The sequence below is a fragment of the Lytechinus variegatus genome, chromosome 4, assembly GCF_018143015.1.
Source record: "Lytechinus variegatus isolate NC3 chromosome 4, Lvar_3.0, whole genome shotgun sequence".
NCBI classification, from domain to species: Eukaryota; Metazoa; Echinodermata; class Echinoidea; order Temnopleuroida; family Toxopneustidae; genus Lytechinus; species Lytechinus variegatus.
Window position 1 is genome coordinate 66,244,905 of NC_054743.1, and position 13,917 is coordinate 66,258,821.

General features: G+C 33.1%; 1 protein-coding gene across 1 annotated transcript in view; it reads left to right on the top strand.

Annotated features, from left to right (window-relative positions):
• LOC121413174 overlaps window positions 1-13,617 on the top strand; it is a 33,184-nt gene extending 19,567 nt beyond the window's left edge. Inside the window, exons 2-9 of the mRNA XM_041605936.1 lie at window positions 3,322-3,486; window positions 4,378-4,566; window positions 5,507-5,671; window positions 9,608-9,772; window positions 10,712-10,876; window positions 12,109-12,273; window positions 12,902-13,072; window positions 13,537-13,617. Of these exons, the coding sequence (XP_041461870.1) occupies window positions 3,322-3,486; window positions 4,378-4,566; window positions 5,507-5,671; window positions 9,608-9,772; window positions 10,712-10,876; window positions 12,109-12,273; window positions 12,902-13,072; window positions 13,537-13,617 (1,266 nt within the window). The remainder of the gene's footprint in view (window positions 1-3,321; window positions 3,487-4,377; window positions 4,567-5,506; window positions 5,672-9,607; window positions 9,773-10,711; window positions 10,877-12,108; window positions 12,274-12,901; window positions 13,073-13,536) is intronic.
• The last annotated feature ends 300 nt before the right edge of the window (window positions 13,618-13,917 follow it).

A 13,917-nucleotide genomic window follows, 5' to 3' on the forward strand; every position in this document is an offset into this window, starting at 1 on the left:
AATATTTTGAGAATGTATATCATCTAGAGTTTTCTCTTGATCTCCTCCTGTTTCTTGCCCTCTATTAAATCAGAGGCGTCAATGCATGCACATCGTTCTGAAACGATTGCAGTTCTAGTCTTCTTCTTCTTCTTCCACCAAAATCCCATTTGTTTAACACATGGTTTTGTTAGCTCTACCCTGACTCCGTCCTTCATCCAAATTCATCCAAATTTGGTAGACATGTTGTCCAGCATCCCTAGTTGTGCCTCTCGTCTTCCATTTTCCAAAATCACTCATGCATGACCATCCAGGCGCCATTTTGTCAATTTCGAGTCCATTTGCATACCATTCTTCATTCTTTCATATCTCAGTTATCCTGCATGCTAAAGACTTCTAACAAATTGCTATAGATAGTCCAAGAGTTGCTCCGTCATCTGCGATGTATAACTTGACCTTCAAAATGCCATCTTCATGCCTTAAATTCAAATCCAAAATAGCCTTCCTTCAAAAACTTCATATTTATTAAAATGTAAAGTCAAAAAATCGTAAAATGGCCATAATTTTCTTGTTTTTATTCATTTCGAGCTCATATATTCAGGAGTTGATTACAGTACCATATCATACATACTACTCAGTTTTCACGCATCACTGATTTTTCGTCATTGAAATAGCGCCCTCTAAAGTTTCAAAAACACTTATCTTTGAATGCTCCTCATTGCGTCATGCACGGCCAAACCCGTACCCTTTCTTGGATTTAGGGTCTTCAAGATATGCCCTTTCATGCCATTTAAAAAAATATATACCTTACAACTGACGAAATATCTCAAAAATGCTCCCGAAAATCAGCAAAATACCCCAAAAGGCACTTTAATGCCAGCACAACTTCAACTTGCTCTTATTTCCTTATTATTGAAGCTTATTCTTTCTAACTTGGCAGATCTGAGTATTGATATATACTTCAACAGTTCGTTAATGTTTTGTAACAGAAACTAACAAATTGCTGACGTCAGCTTAAAATTATTGTGCAAAACCTTCATTTTTAATGTCTTTCTTTATATGGCATTTACTTCCGGTCTATTGCCTGCGCACAAATAAAAGTGGTATCAATGTCACCGCATTGGAATACTCTTTCCAGTGATACCAAATACGACATAGGTTACAACAGAAAATTTCAAGATAAGTCAATCTGAACACATGGTATACTGCTCACTATGCACACATTATCAACAACAGAATTGTACACAGTGTCTATTGCATTGATAAACTCAGTTCATGCATGCACATCGTTCTGATATGTACTTAACACTGGGTTACGTTAATGAATTGTCAGTGAATTTGTATGCTTTCTATTACTCTCTCTACGTCTTTATCTCTCTCTCTCTCTCTTTGTTCAGCGGCCACATGGTCTAAAAATGGACGAAATCTGTTTGACTCGAGAATGTAACTTCCTATGGAAGGCAAAATCTGCCAAAATCCAATTTGATTAACATGTAATTTTTGTTAGTCTTCGCCTGCCTCCGTTTCTCATCCAAATTCATTTTGATTTGATAGACATATTGTCCATAATTAGTGACCATAACCTTTAGAAATAGCGCCCTCTCGTGCAAAGTCTTGAGATAGTTAAATTGCCATAACTTCCTTGTTTGAATTTATTTTGGTCTCATGTTTTCAGGGTTTGCCAATTGTATCATTTCACATACTCCAACTGTGTTTTATGCATCAGTGACCATTCTTTAAAAAAATAGCGCCCTCTAATATTTTGAGAATGTATATCATCTAGAGTTTTCTCTCTATCTCCTTCTGTTTCTTGCCCTCTATTAAATCAGAGGCGTCAATGCATGCACATCGTTCTGAAACGATTGCAGTTCTAGTTATATCCCAAGTTGTTATCAAAATTTATTTAAAGATTTATAACATTCATACATTGTGATGCAGCGTGAGATTAACCATTAATAGCAGATTTAAAAAAATGTTGTTTTATCCGGATTTTCTTTAGCAGGATGATTTTTTTGTCTCACCTGCGAAGCAAAGTGAGACTATAGGCGCCGCTTTTCCGACGGCGGCGGCGGCGGCGTCAACATCAAATCTTAACCTGAGGTTAAGTTTTTGAAATGACGTCATAACTTAGAAAGTATGTGGACCTAGTTAATAAAACTTGGCCATAAGGTTAATCAAGTATTACTGAACATCCTATAAGAGTTTCATGTCACATGACCAAGGTCAAAGGTCATTTAGGGTCAATGAACTTAGACCATGTTGGAGGATTCAACATCGAAATCTTAACCTGAGGTTAAGTTTTTGAAATGTCATCATAACTTAGAAAATATATGGACCTAGTTCATGAAACTTGGACATAGGGTTAATCAAGTATCACTGAACATCCTGCATGAGTTTCACGTCACATGACTAAGGTCAAAGGTCATTTAGGGTCAATGAACTTTGGCCGAATTGGGGATATCTGTTGAATTCCCATCATAACTTTGAAAGTTTATAGATCTGATTCATGAAACTTAGACATAATAGTAATCAAGCATCACTGAAAATTTTGTGCAAGTTTCAGGTCTCATGATTAATGTCAAAGGTCATTTAGGGTCAATGAACTTTGGCCGAATCGGGGGTATCTGTTGAATTACCATCATAACTTTGAAAGTTTATTGGTCTAGTTAATTAAACTTGGACATTAGAGTAATCAAGTATCACTGAACATCCTGTGCGCGTTTCAGGTCACATGACCATGGTCAAAGGTCAATGAACTTTGGCCGAATTGGGTGTATCTGTTGAATTACCATCATAACTTTAAAAGTTTATGGATCTGATTCATGAAACTTGTACATAAGAGTAATCAAGTATCACTGAACATCCTGTTCAAGTTTCAGGTCACATGATTAAGGTCAAAGGTCATGTAAGGTCAATGAACTTTAGCCATGTTGGGTTTTTTTGTTGAATAACCATCATATCTCTGTAAGTTTATTGGTCTAGTTCATAAAAAGTGGACATAAGAGTAACCATGTATCACTGAACATCTTGTGCGAGTTAGAGTAGTATTCAAAGTCAGCACTGCTGCTATATTGAACCGCGTGATGCAGGTGAAACGGCCAGAGGCATTCCACTTGTTTTTAAATATGGGCCTTGACTTTTCGGAAACATGGAAATGCAATGAGAAACATTTCAACTGAGCAATTTTCTACATTATGTCAATTTGCATACCATTAAATATGATCATAACCGGATTATTTTATTAATTTTGGATAAAACCAATCCAATATGATGTCAGTGTACATTGTTGTGTAGGAAACGTCAAGTAATTTTGGCTTCATTTTTACGTTACTGTGATGTCAGATTGAGATTCTTCGGCACACTGAGGATCTCAGTGAACGTCCCTCTGCATCACGTGCTTTCGCTCAGTTCATAGATAAGATGAATCATCTGGAGAACCTCACACTCTACGGTTGGTATCATGATGAATTCTACTCAACATCATCGTCGATTGCATCATTTACAAAGGTAATATCTAATAGGATTTTTTTACATGTAAAACAGTAATACAAGCGAACTATATAAGTTCGGATTTTTAATACCCCTCATTCTATTGCCGTCAAGTTATCTCATGAGCCTTTGATGCATCATTTAAAGAGAAATTGTCTTTATTGAATTATCATTTATATCAACTGTCAATTAATAGGCAATTGTAACCATATGAACTAAGAAATTTCATAAATATTTCGGCTATTTTTCCTCATTTCATTTTGATTTAGGAATCAAGGAAAATGAGCATAGGATTAATATCCCCTTATTATGTGATTCTTGAGCTCTACCGAATGATACATCATCAAATAAACATTATGCAATCAGAAACATGTTTTCTTTTTTTAATTATCCAACCGTATCGTGTTTTGTGGAATGCTTTTTATATAATGAAACACAATTTTCGGAGATTGGGATAGCAATAAATCAACTCGATTACCCAAATCTAAATTGCTTTTTAAACCCTTTGAATGTTGCAACTGACTGACTCATTAACTTCTTGCATTATAATCACGATAATTATATCCCAAGTTGTTATCAAAATTTATTTTAAGATTTATAACATTTTTACCTTGTGATGCAGAGTAAAATTAACCATTTATAGCAGATTTTAAAAAGATGTTGTTTTATCGGATTTTCTTTGTCAGGATGTATTTTTCCAAAGTATGATAAGTGACATTTTTGGAACATGCAAATGCAATGATCAACATTTAAATTGAGTGATCTTCTACATGATATCGAATTGTCTACCATGAATACTATCATAACCGGGATTGTGAATAAAACAAATCATATATGATGTCAGTGTACATTGTTGTATAAGAAACGTCAAGTAATTTTGGCTTCATTTTTACGTTACTGTGATATCAGATTGAGACTCTTCATGACCGGTGTGAGACTCTTCATGACCGGTGTGAGAATCTCAGTGAACGCCCCTCTGCATCACGTGATTTCGCTCAGTTCATATGTAAGATGAATCATCTAAAGAACCTCACACTCTACGGTCGGTATCATAATGAATTCTACTCAACATCATCGTCGATGGCATCAACTACAAAGGTAATATCTATTAGGATTGTTTTACATGTAAAACAGTAAAACAAGCGAACCATATAAGTTCGGATTTTTAATACCCCTCATTCTATTACCGTCAAGTTATCTAATGAGGCTTTGATGCCTCATATATAGAGAAATTGTCTTTACTGAATTGTCATTTATATCAACTAGCAATTAATAGTCAATTGTAACCATATGAACTAAGAAATTTCATAAATCTTTCGGCTATTTTTCCTCATTTTATTTTGATTTAGGAATCAAGGAAAAATTAGCATAGGACTGATACCCCCATTTTATTTGATTCTTGATTTCTACCGAATGATACATCATGAAACAAACATTATGCAATTAGAAATATGTTTTTTTTTTCTTTTAATGATGAAATCATATCTTGTTTTGTAGAATTTTTTATGTAATGATACACTTACCATTTTCGGAGGTTCGGATATCAATAAATCAACTCAATTACCCAACTCTAAAATTCTTGAAAATCCTTTGAATGAGGCAACTGATTGACCCTTTGACATATTCCATTATAATCATAATGAGTATGTTTCATACGACGAATAGGCCTGTATGTTAAAACCCTAGTTGTTATCAAAATTTCTTTTAGGATATATAACATTTTTACCTTTTGAAGAAGAGTAAAATTACCATTTATAGCAGATTTTAAAAAGATGTTGTTTTATCCGGATTTTTTTTGGCAGGATCTATTTTCCGAAAGTATTATAAGTGACATTTTCGGAAACGTGCAAATGCAATGATCAACATTTGAAATGAGTGATCTTCTACATGATATCGATTTGCATACCATGAATACTATCATTACCGGATTTGTTTATTAATTTGTGGATAAAACAAATCATATATGATGTCAGTGTACATTGTTGTATAATAAACGTCAAGTAATTTTGGCTTCATGGTTATGTTACTGTGATTTCAGATTGAGATTCTTTCGCACGGTGAGAATCTCCGTGAACGCCCCTCTGCATCACGTGATTTCGCTCAGTTCATCTGTAAGATGAATCATCTTAAGACGCTGACACTCAGTGGTAGCTATCATGATGACTTCTACTCAACATCACTGTCGATGGCATCAACTACACAGGTCATATCTTTTAGGATGTTTTTACATGTAAAACAGTAATACAAGCAAACCATATAAATTCAGAATTTTAATACCCCTCATTCTATTGACGTCAAGTTATCTCATGAGGCTTTGATGCCTCATATATAGAGAAATTGTCTTTACTGAATTGTCATTTATATCAACTGTCAATTAATAGTCAATTGTAACCATATAAACTAAGAAATTTCATAAATCTTTCGGCTATTTTTCCTCATTTCATTTTGATTTAGGAATCAAGGAAAAATTAGCATAGGATTGATACCCCCTTTTTATTTGATTCGTGATTTCTTCCGAATGATACATCATGAAACAAACATTATGCAATTAGAAATATGTTTTTTTTCTTTTAATGATGGAATCAAATCTTGTTTTGTAGAATTTTTTATGTAATGATACACTAACCATTTTCGGAGGTTCGGATGTCAGTAAATCAAGTCAATTACCCAACTCTAAAATTCTTGAAAATCCTTTGAATGAGGCAACTGATTGACCCTTTAAAATCTTCCATTATAATCATAATAAGTATGTTTCATACGACGAAAAGGCCTGTATGTTAAAACCCAAGTTGTTATCAACATTTCTTTTAGGATATATAACATTTTTACCTTTTGAAGAAGAGTAAAATTACCATTTATAGCAGATTTTAAAAAGATGTTGTTTAATCCGGATTCTCTTTGGCAAGATCTATGTTCCCAAAGTATTCTAAGTGACATTTTCGGAAACAAGCAAATGCAATGATCAACATTTGAAATGCGTGATCTTCTACATGATATCGATTTGCATACCATGAATACTATCATTACCGGATTTGTTTATTAAGCAAACCATATAAATTCAGATTTTTAATACCCCTCATTCTATTGACGTCAAGTTATCTCATGAGGCTTTAATGCCTCATATATAGTGAAATTGTATTTACTGAATTGTCATTTATATCAACTGTCAATTAATAGTCAATTATAACCATATGAACTAAGAAATTCCATAAATCTTTCGGCTATTTTTCCCTCATTTCATTTTGATTTAGGAATCAAGGAAAAAATAGCATAGGATTGATATCCCCTTTTTATTTGATTCTTGATTTCTACCGAATGATACATCATGAAGCAAACATTATGCAATTAGAAATGTGTTTTTTTTTTTCTTTTAATGATGGAATCAAATCTTGTTTTGTAGATTTTTTTTATGTAATGACACACTTACCATTTTCGGAGGTTCGGATATCAATAAATCAACTCAATTACCCAACTCTAAAATTCTTGAAAATCCTTTGAATGATGCAACCGATTGACCCATTAACATCTTCCATTATAATCATAATAAGTATGTTTCATACGACGAATAGGCCTGTATGTTAAAACCCAAGTTGTTATCAAAATTTCTTTTAGGATATATAACATTTTTACCTTTTGAAGAAGAGTAGAATTACCATTTATAGCAGATTTTAAAAAGATGTTGTTTGTCCGGATTTTCTTTGGCAGGATCTATTTTCCCAAAGTATTATAAGTGACATTTTTGGAAACATGCAAATGCAATAATCAACATTTAAAATGAGTGATCTTCTACATGATATCGATTTGCATACCATGAATACTATCATTACTGGATTTGTTTATTAATTTGTGGATAAAACAAATCATACATGATGTCAGTGTACATTGTTGTATAATAAACGTCAAGTTATTTTAGCTTCATTTTTACGTTACTGTGATATCAGATTGAGACTCTTCATGACGGGTGTAAGAATCTCAATGAATGCCCCTCTGCATCACGTTATTTCGCTCAGTTCATCTGTAAGATGAATCATCTTAAGAACCTGTCACTCAGTGGTAGCTATCATGATGACTTCTACTCAACATCACTGTCGATGGCATCAACTACACAGGTCATATCTTATAGGATGTTTTTACATGTAAAACAGCACTGCAAGCAAGCCATATGAATTATAAGTTCAGATTTTTAATACCCCTCATTCTATTGACGTCATTGTGTGGAGTGTTGTGGCCCAGTGGATAAGTCTTCTGACTTTGAAACAGAGGGTCGTGGGTTCGAATCCTAGCCATGGCGTTGTTTCCTTCAGCAAGAAATTTATCTACATTGTGCTGCACTCGACCCAGTTGAGGTGAATGGGTACCCGGCAGGATTAATTCCTTGAATGCATGAGCACTGAGAGGCAGATCGAGCTAAAGCCGGGGTAATAATGATAAAAACAACGCGCCTCGGAATAGAATATTTCTAGATAGATGGCGCTATATAAATGCCTATTATTATTATTATTATTGTCGAGTTATCTAATGAGGCTATGATGTCTCATATAAATGGAAATTGTCTTTACTGAATGGTCTTTTTTATCAACTGTCAATTAATAGTCAATTGTAACCATGAACCAAGAAATTGTTATGAATCTTTCGGCTAATTTTACCCTTTTTATTCCGAAAAAGGGATCAAGGAAAATATGGAAAAGGGTAATACCCCCTCATTTGATTCTTGAGCTTTACCGAATGATATATCATGAAATAAACATCATGCAACCAGAATTTTTTTTTCTTTTGATTATGGAATCATGTTTTGTAGAATGTTTTATGTAATGATACACTTACAATTTTCGGAGGTTCGGATATCAATAAATCAACTCAATTACCCAACTCTAAAATTCTTGAAAATCCTTTGAATGATGCAACCGATTGACCCATTAACATCTTCCATTATAATCATAATAAGTATGTTTCATACGACGAATAGGCTTGTATGTTAAAACCCAAGTTCTTATCAAAATTTCTTTTAGGATATATAACATTTTTACCTTTTTATTTGAAGAAGAGTAAAATGACCATTTATAGCAAATTTTAAAAAGATGTTGTTTTATCCAGATTTTCTTTGGCAGGATCTATTTTCCCAAAGTATTATAAGTGACATTTTTGGAAACGTGCAAATGCAATGATCAACATTTAAAATGAGTGATCTTCTACATGATATCGATTTGCATACCATGAATACTATCATTACCGGATTTGTTTATTAAGCAAACCATATAAATTCAGATTTTTAATACCCCTCATTCTATTGACGTCAAGTTATCTCATGAGGCTTTCATGCCTCATATATAGAGAAATTGTCTTTACTGAATTGTCATTTATATCAACTGTCAATTAATAGTCAATTATAACCATATGAACTAAGAAATTTCATAAATCTTTCGGCTATTTTTCCTCATTTCATTTTGATTTAGGAATCAAGGAAAAATTAGCATAGGACTGATACCCCCATTTTATTTGATTCTTGATTTCTACCGAATGATACATCATGAAACAAACATTATGCAATTAGAAATATGTTTTTTTCTTTTAATGATGGAATCATATCTTGTTTTGTAGAATTTTTTATGTAATGATACACCTACCATTTTCGGAGGTTCGGATATCAATAAATCAACTGAATTACCCAACTCTAAAATTCTTGAAAATCCTTTGAATGAGGCAACTGATTGACCCTTTGACATATTCCATTATAATCATAATGAGTATGTTTCATACGACGAATAGGCCTGTATGTTAAAACCCTAGTTGTTATCAAAATTTCTTTTAGGATATATAACATTTTTACCTTTTGAAGAAGAGTAAAATTGCCATTTATAGCAGATTTTAAAAAGATGTTGTTTTATCCGGATTTTTTTTGGCAGGATCTATTTTCCGAAAGTATTATAAGTGACATTTTCGGAAACGTGCAAATGCAATGATCAACATATAAAATGAGTGATCTTCTACATGATATCGATTTGCATACCATGAATACTATCATTACCGGATTTGTTTATTAATTTGTGGATAAAACAAATCATATATGATGTCAGTGTACATTGTTGTATAATAAACGCCAAGTAATTTTAGCTTTATGGTTATGTTACTGTGATATCAGATTGAGACTCTTTGGCACCGTGAGAATCTCCGTGAACGCCCCTCTGCATCACGTGATTTCGCTCAGTTCATCTGCAAGATGAATCATCTTAAGAACCTGACACTCCGTGGTAGCTATCATGATGACTTCTACGTAACATCATCGTCGATGGCATCAACTACAAAGGTCATATCTATTAGAATATTTTACATGTAAAACAGTAATACAAGCAAACCATATAAATTCAGATTTTTAATACCCCTCATTCTATTGACGTCAAGTTATCTCATGAGGCTTTCATGCCTCATATATAGAGAAATTGTCTTTACTGAATTGTCATTTATATCAACTGTCAATTAATAGTCAATTATAATTACATGAACTAAGAAATTTCATAAATCTTTCGGCTATTTTTCCTAATTTCATTTTGATTTAGGAATCAAGGAAAAATTAGCATAGGATTGATATCCCCTTTCTATTTGATTCTTGATTTCTACCGAATGATACATCATTAAGCAAACATTATGCAATTAGAAATGTGTTTTTTTTTTCTTTTAATAATGGAATCAAATCTTGTTTTGTAGAATTTTTTTATGTAATGACACACTTACCATTTTCGGAGGTTCGGATATCAATAAATCAACTCAATTACCCAACTCTAAAATTCTTGAAAATCCTTTGAATGATGCAACCGATTGACCCATCAACATCTTTCATTATAATCATAATAAGTATGTTTCATACGACAAATAGGCCTGTATGTTAAAACCCAAGTTGTTATCAACATTTCTTTTAGGATATATAACATTTTTACCTTTTGAAGAAGAGTAGAATTACCATTTATAGCAGATTTTAAAAATACGTTGTTTTATCCGGATTTTCTTTGGCAGGATCTATTTTCCCAAAGTATTATAAGTGACATTTTTGGAAACGTGCAAATGCAATGATCAACATTTAAAATGAGTGATCTTCTACATGATATCGATTTGCATACCATGAATACTCTCATTACCGGATTTTTTTTTTAATTTGTGGATAAAACAAGTCATATATGATGTCAGTGTACATTGTTGTATGATAAACGCCAAGTAATTTTGGCTTCATTTTATGTTACTGTGATATCAGATTGAGACTCTTTTGCACGATGAGGATCTCAGTGTACGCCCCTCTGCATCACGTGATTTCGCTCAGTTCATCTGTAAGATGAATCATCTGAAGAACCTCAGACTCTACTGTCAGTATCATGATGACTTCTACGTTACATCATCGTCGAGGGCATCAACTACACAGGTCATATCTTTTAGGATGTTTTTACATGTAAAACAGTAATACAAGCAAACCATATAAATTCAGATTTTTAATACCCCTCATTCTATTGACGTCATTGTGTGGAGTGTTGTGGCCCAGTGGATAAGTCTTCTGACTTTGAAACAGAGGGTCGTGGGTTCGAATCCTAGCCATGGCGTAGTTTCCTTCAGCAAGAAATTTATCTACATTGTGCTGCACTCGACCCAGTTGAGGTGAATGGGTACCCGGCAGGATTAATTCCTTGAATGCATGAGCACTGACAGGCAGCTCTAGCTAAAGCCGGGGTAATAATGATAATAACAACGCGCCTTGGAATAGAATATTTCTAGATAGATGGCGCTATATAAATGCCTATTATTATTATTATTATTATTATTGTCAAGTTATCTAATGAGGCTATGATGTGTCATATAAATGGAAATTGTCTTTACCGAATTGTCTTTTTTATCAACTGTCAATTAATAGGCAATTGTAACCATGATTCAAGAAATTGTTATAAATCTTTCGGCTAATTTTCCCCTTTTTATTCCGAAAAAGGGATCAAGGAAAATATGGAAAAGGGTAATACCCCCTCATTTGATTCTTGAGCTCTACCGAATGATATATCATGAAATAAACATCATGCAACCAGAAGTATTTTTTTTCTTTTGATTATGGAATCATATTGTGTTTTGTAGAATGTTTTTTATGTAATGATACTATTTTCGGAGGTTCGGATATCAATAAATCAACTCAATTACCCAACTCTAAAATTCTTAAAAATCCTTTGAATGATGCAACCGATTGACCCATTAACATCTTCCATTATAATCACAATAAGTATGTTTCATACGACGAATTGGTCTGTATATTAAAACCCAAGTTATTATCAACATTTCTTTTAGGATATATAACAATTTTGCCTCTTGAGGCAGAGTAAAATTACCATTTATAGCAGATTTAAAAAATACGTTGTTTTATCCGGATTTTCTTTGGCAGGATCTATTTTCCCAAAGTATTATAAGTGACATTTTCGGAAACGTGCAAATGCAATAATCAACATTTAAAATGCGTGATCTTCTACATGATATCGATTTGCATACCATGAATACTATCATTACCGGATTTGTTTATTAATTTGTGGATAAAACAAGTCATATATGATGTCAGTGTTCGCTGTTATATAAGAAGCGTCAAGTAATTTTGGCTTCATTTTTATGTTACTGTGATATCAGATTGAGACTCTTTGGCATGATGAGGATCTCAGTAAACGCCCCTCTGCATCACGTGATTTCGCTCAGTTCATCTGTAAGATGAATCATCTGAAGAACCTCAGACTCTACTGTCAGTATCATGATGACTTCTACGTTACATCATCGTCGATGGCATCAACTACAAAGGTCATATCTACTAGAATATTTTACATGTAAAAGAGTAATTCAAGCAAACCATATAAATTCAGATTTTTAATATCCCTCATTCTATTGACGTCAAGTTATCTCATGAGGCTATGATGTCTCATATAAATGGAAATTGTCTTTACTGAATTTTCTTTTTTATCAACTGTCAATTAATAATCAATTGTAACCATGAACCAAGAAATAGTTATAAATCTTCCATTATAATCATGATAAGTTTGTTTTATACGACGAATAGGCCTGTATGTTAAAACCCTAGTTGTTATCAAAATTTCTTTTAGGATATATAACATTTTTACCTTTTGAAGAAGAGTAAAATTACCATTTATAGCAGATTTAAAAAATACGTTGTTTTATCCGGATTTTCTTTGGCAGGATCTATTTTCCCAAAGTATTATAAGTGACATTTTCGGAAACGTGCAAATGCAATGATCAACATTTAAAATGCGTGATCTTCTACATGATATCGATTTGCATACCATGAATACTATCATTACCGGATTTATTTATTAATTTGTGGATAAAACAATTCATATATGATGTCAGTGTTCGCTGTTATATAAGAAGCGTCAAGTAATTTTGGCTTCATTTTATGTTACTGTGATATCAGATTGATCAGATTGATCTTTGGCATGATGAGGATCTCAGTAAACGCCCCTCTGCATCACGTGATTTCGCTCAGTTCATCTGTAAGATGAATCATCTTAAGAACCTGACACTCCGTGGTAGCTATCATGATGACTTCTACGTAACATCATCGTCGATGGCATCAACTACAAAGGTCATATCTATTAGAATATTTTACATGTAAAACAGTAATACAAGCAAACCATATAAGTTAAGATTTTTTAATACCCCTCATTATATTGACGTCAAGTTATCTAATCAGGCTATGGTGCTTCATATATAAAGAGAAACTGTTTGTTATATCAATTGTCGATTAATAGTCAGTGCTAACCATGAACCAAGCATTTATTTAAATCTTTCGGTCATTATGCCCCTTTTCCTTTTTTATATAAGAATCTAGGATAAAGTAGCATGGGAATAATGGGATTAATAACCACACGTCATTAAAAATTCCTTATGCGTTGTGCTGGTCTCAGGGTGTAAACATTTTTTTTCCAAATATTATTTAGCCTTTTTACATGATATGAAACTTACAGAAATTGTACATTCGGTCATCAAATTACCAATACACGAGGATATTTGGGCACCTCGTAGTCCCCGTTGCCCTGTATTTTGCAGCCCCCACCTCCATACAAGTTTGAATGTCTATCTGGAAGTGGCACTGATGGTGGAAAAGGTTACCAAGGGGGTGCCCAATAAAACAGTTGGGATCTTGCTATTACTGATATTTGCTATCGGGCGATTGCAGTTTATTTTCGAAATTATTATTTTTTTTGTATATCATTCCAGAAATGAAATGTATTGGATCGTGATCGATATATGTCTAATCGAGTGCTTATTGCAATGCTTAGGCCCTTTGTTTAAATTCTTTCATTTCTCTTTGAAGGTGTTCAAATTATGTTCCCAATTCTGCTCATTTAGAGACGTTATAAAATAGGCATTTGACAATGAAATCAGTTGTATTCATGTATTGATATGCATTTGTTTTATTTCCATATA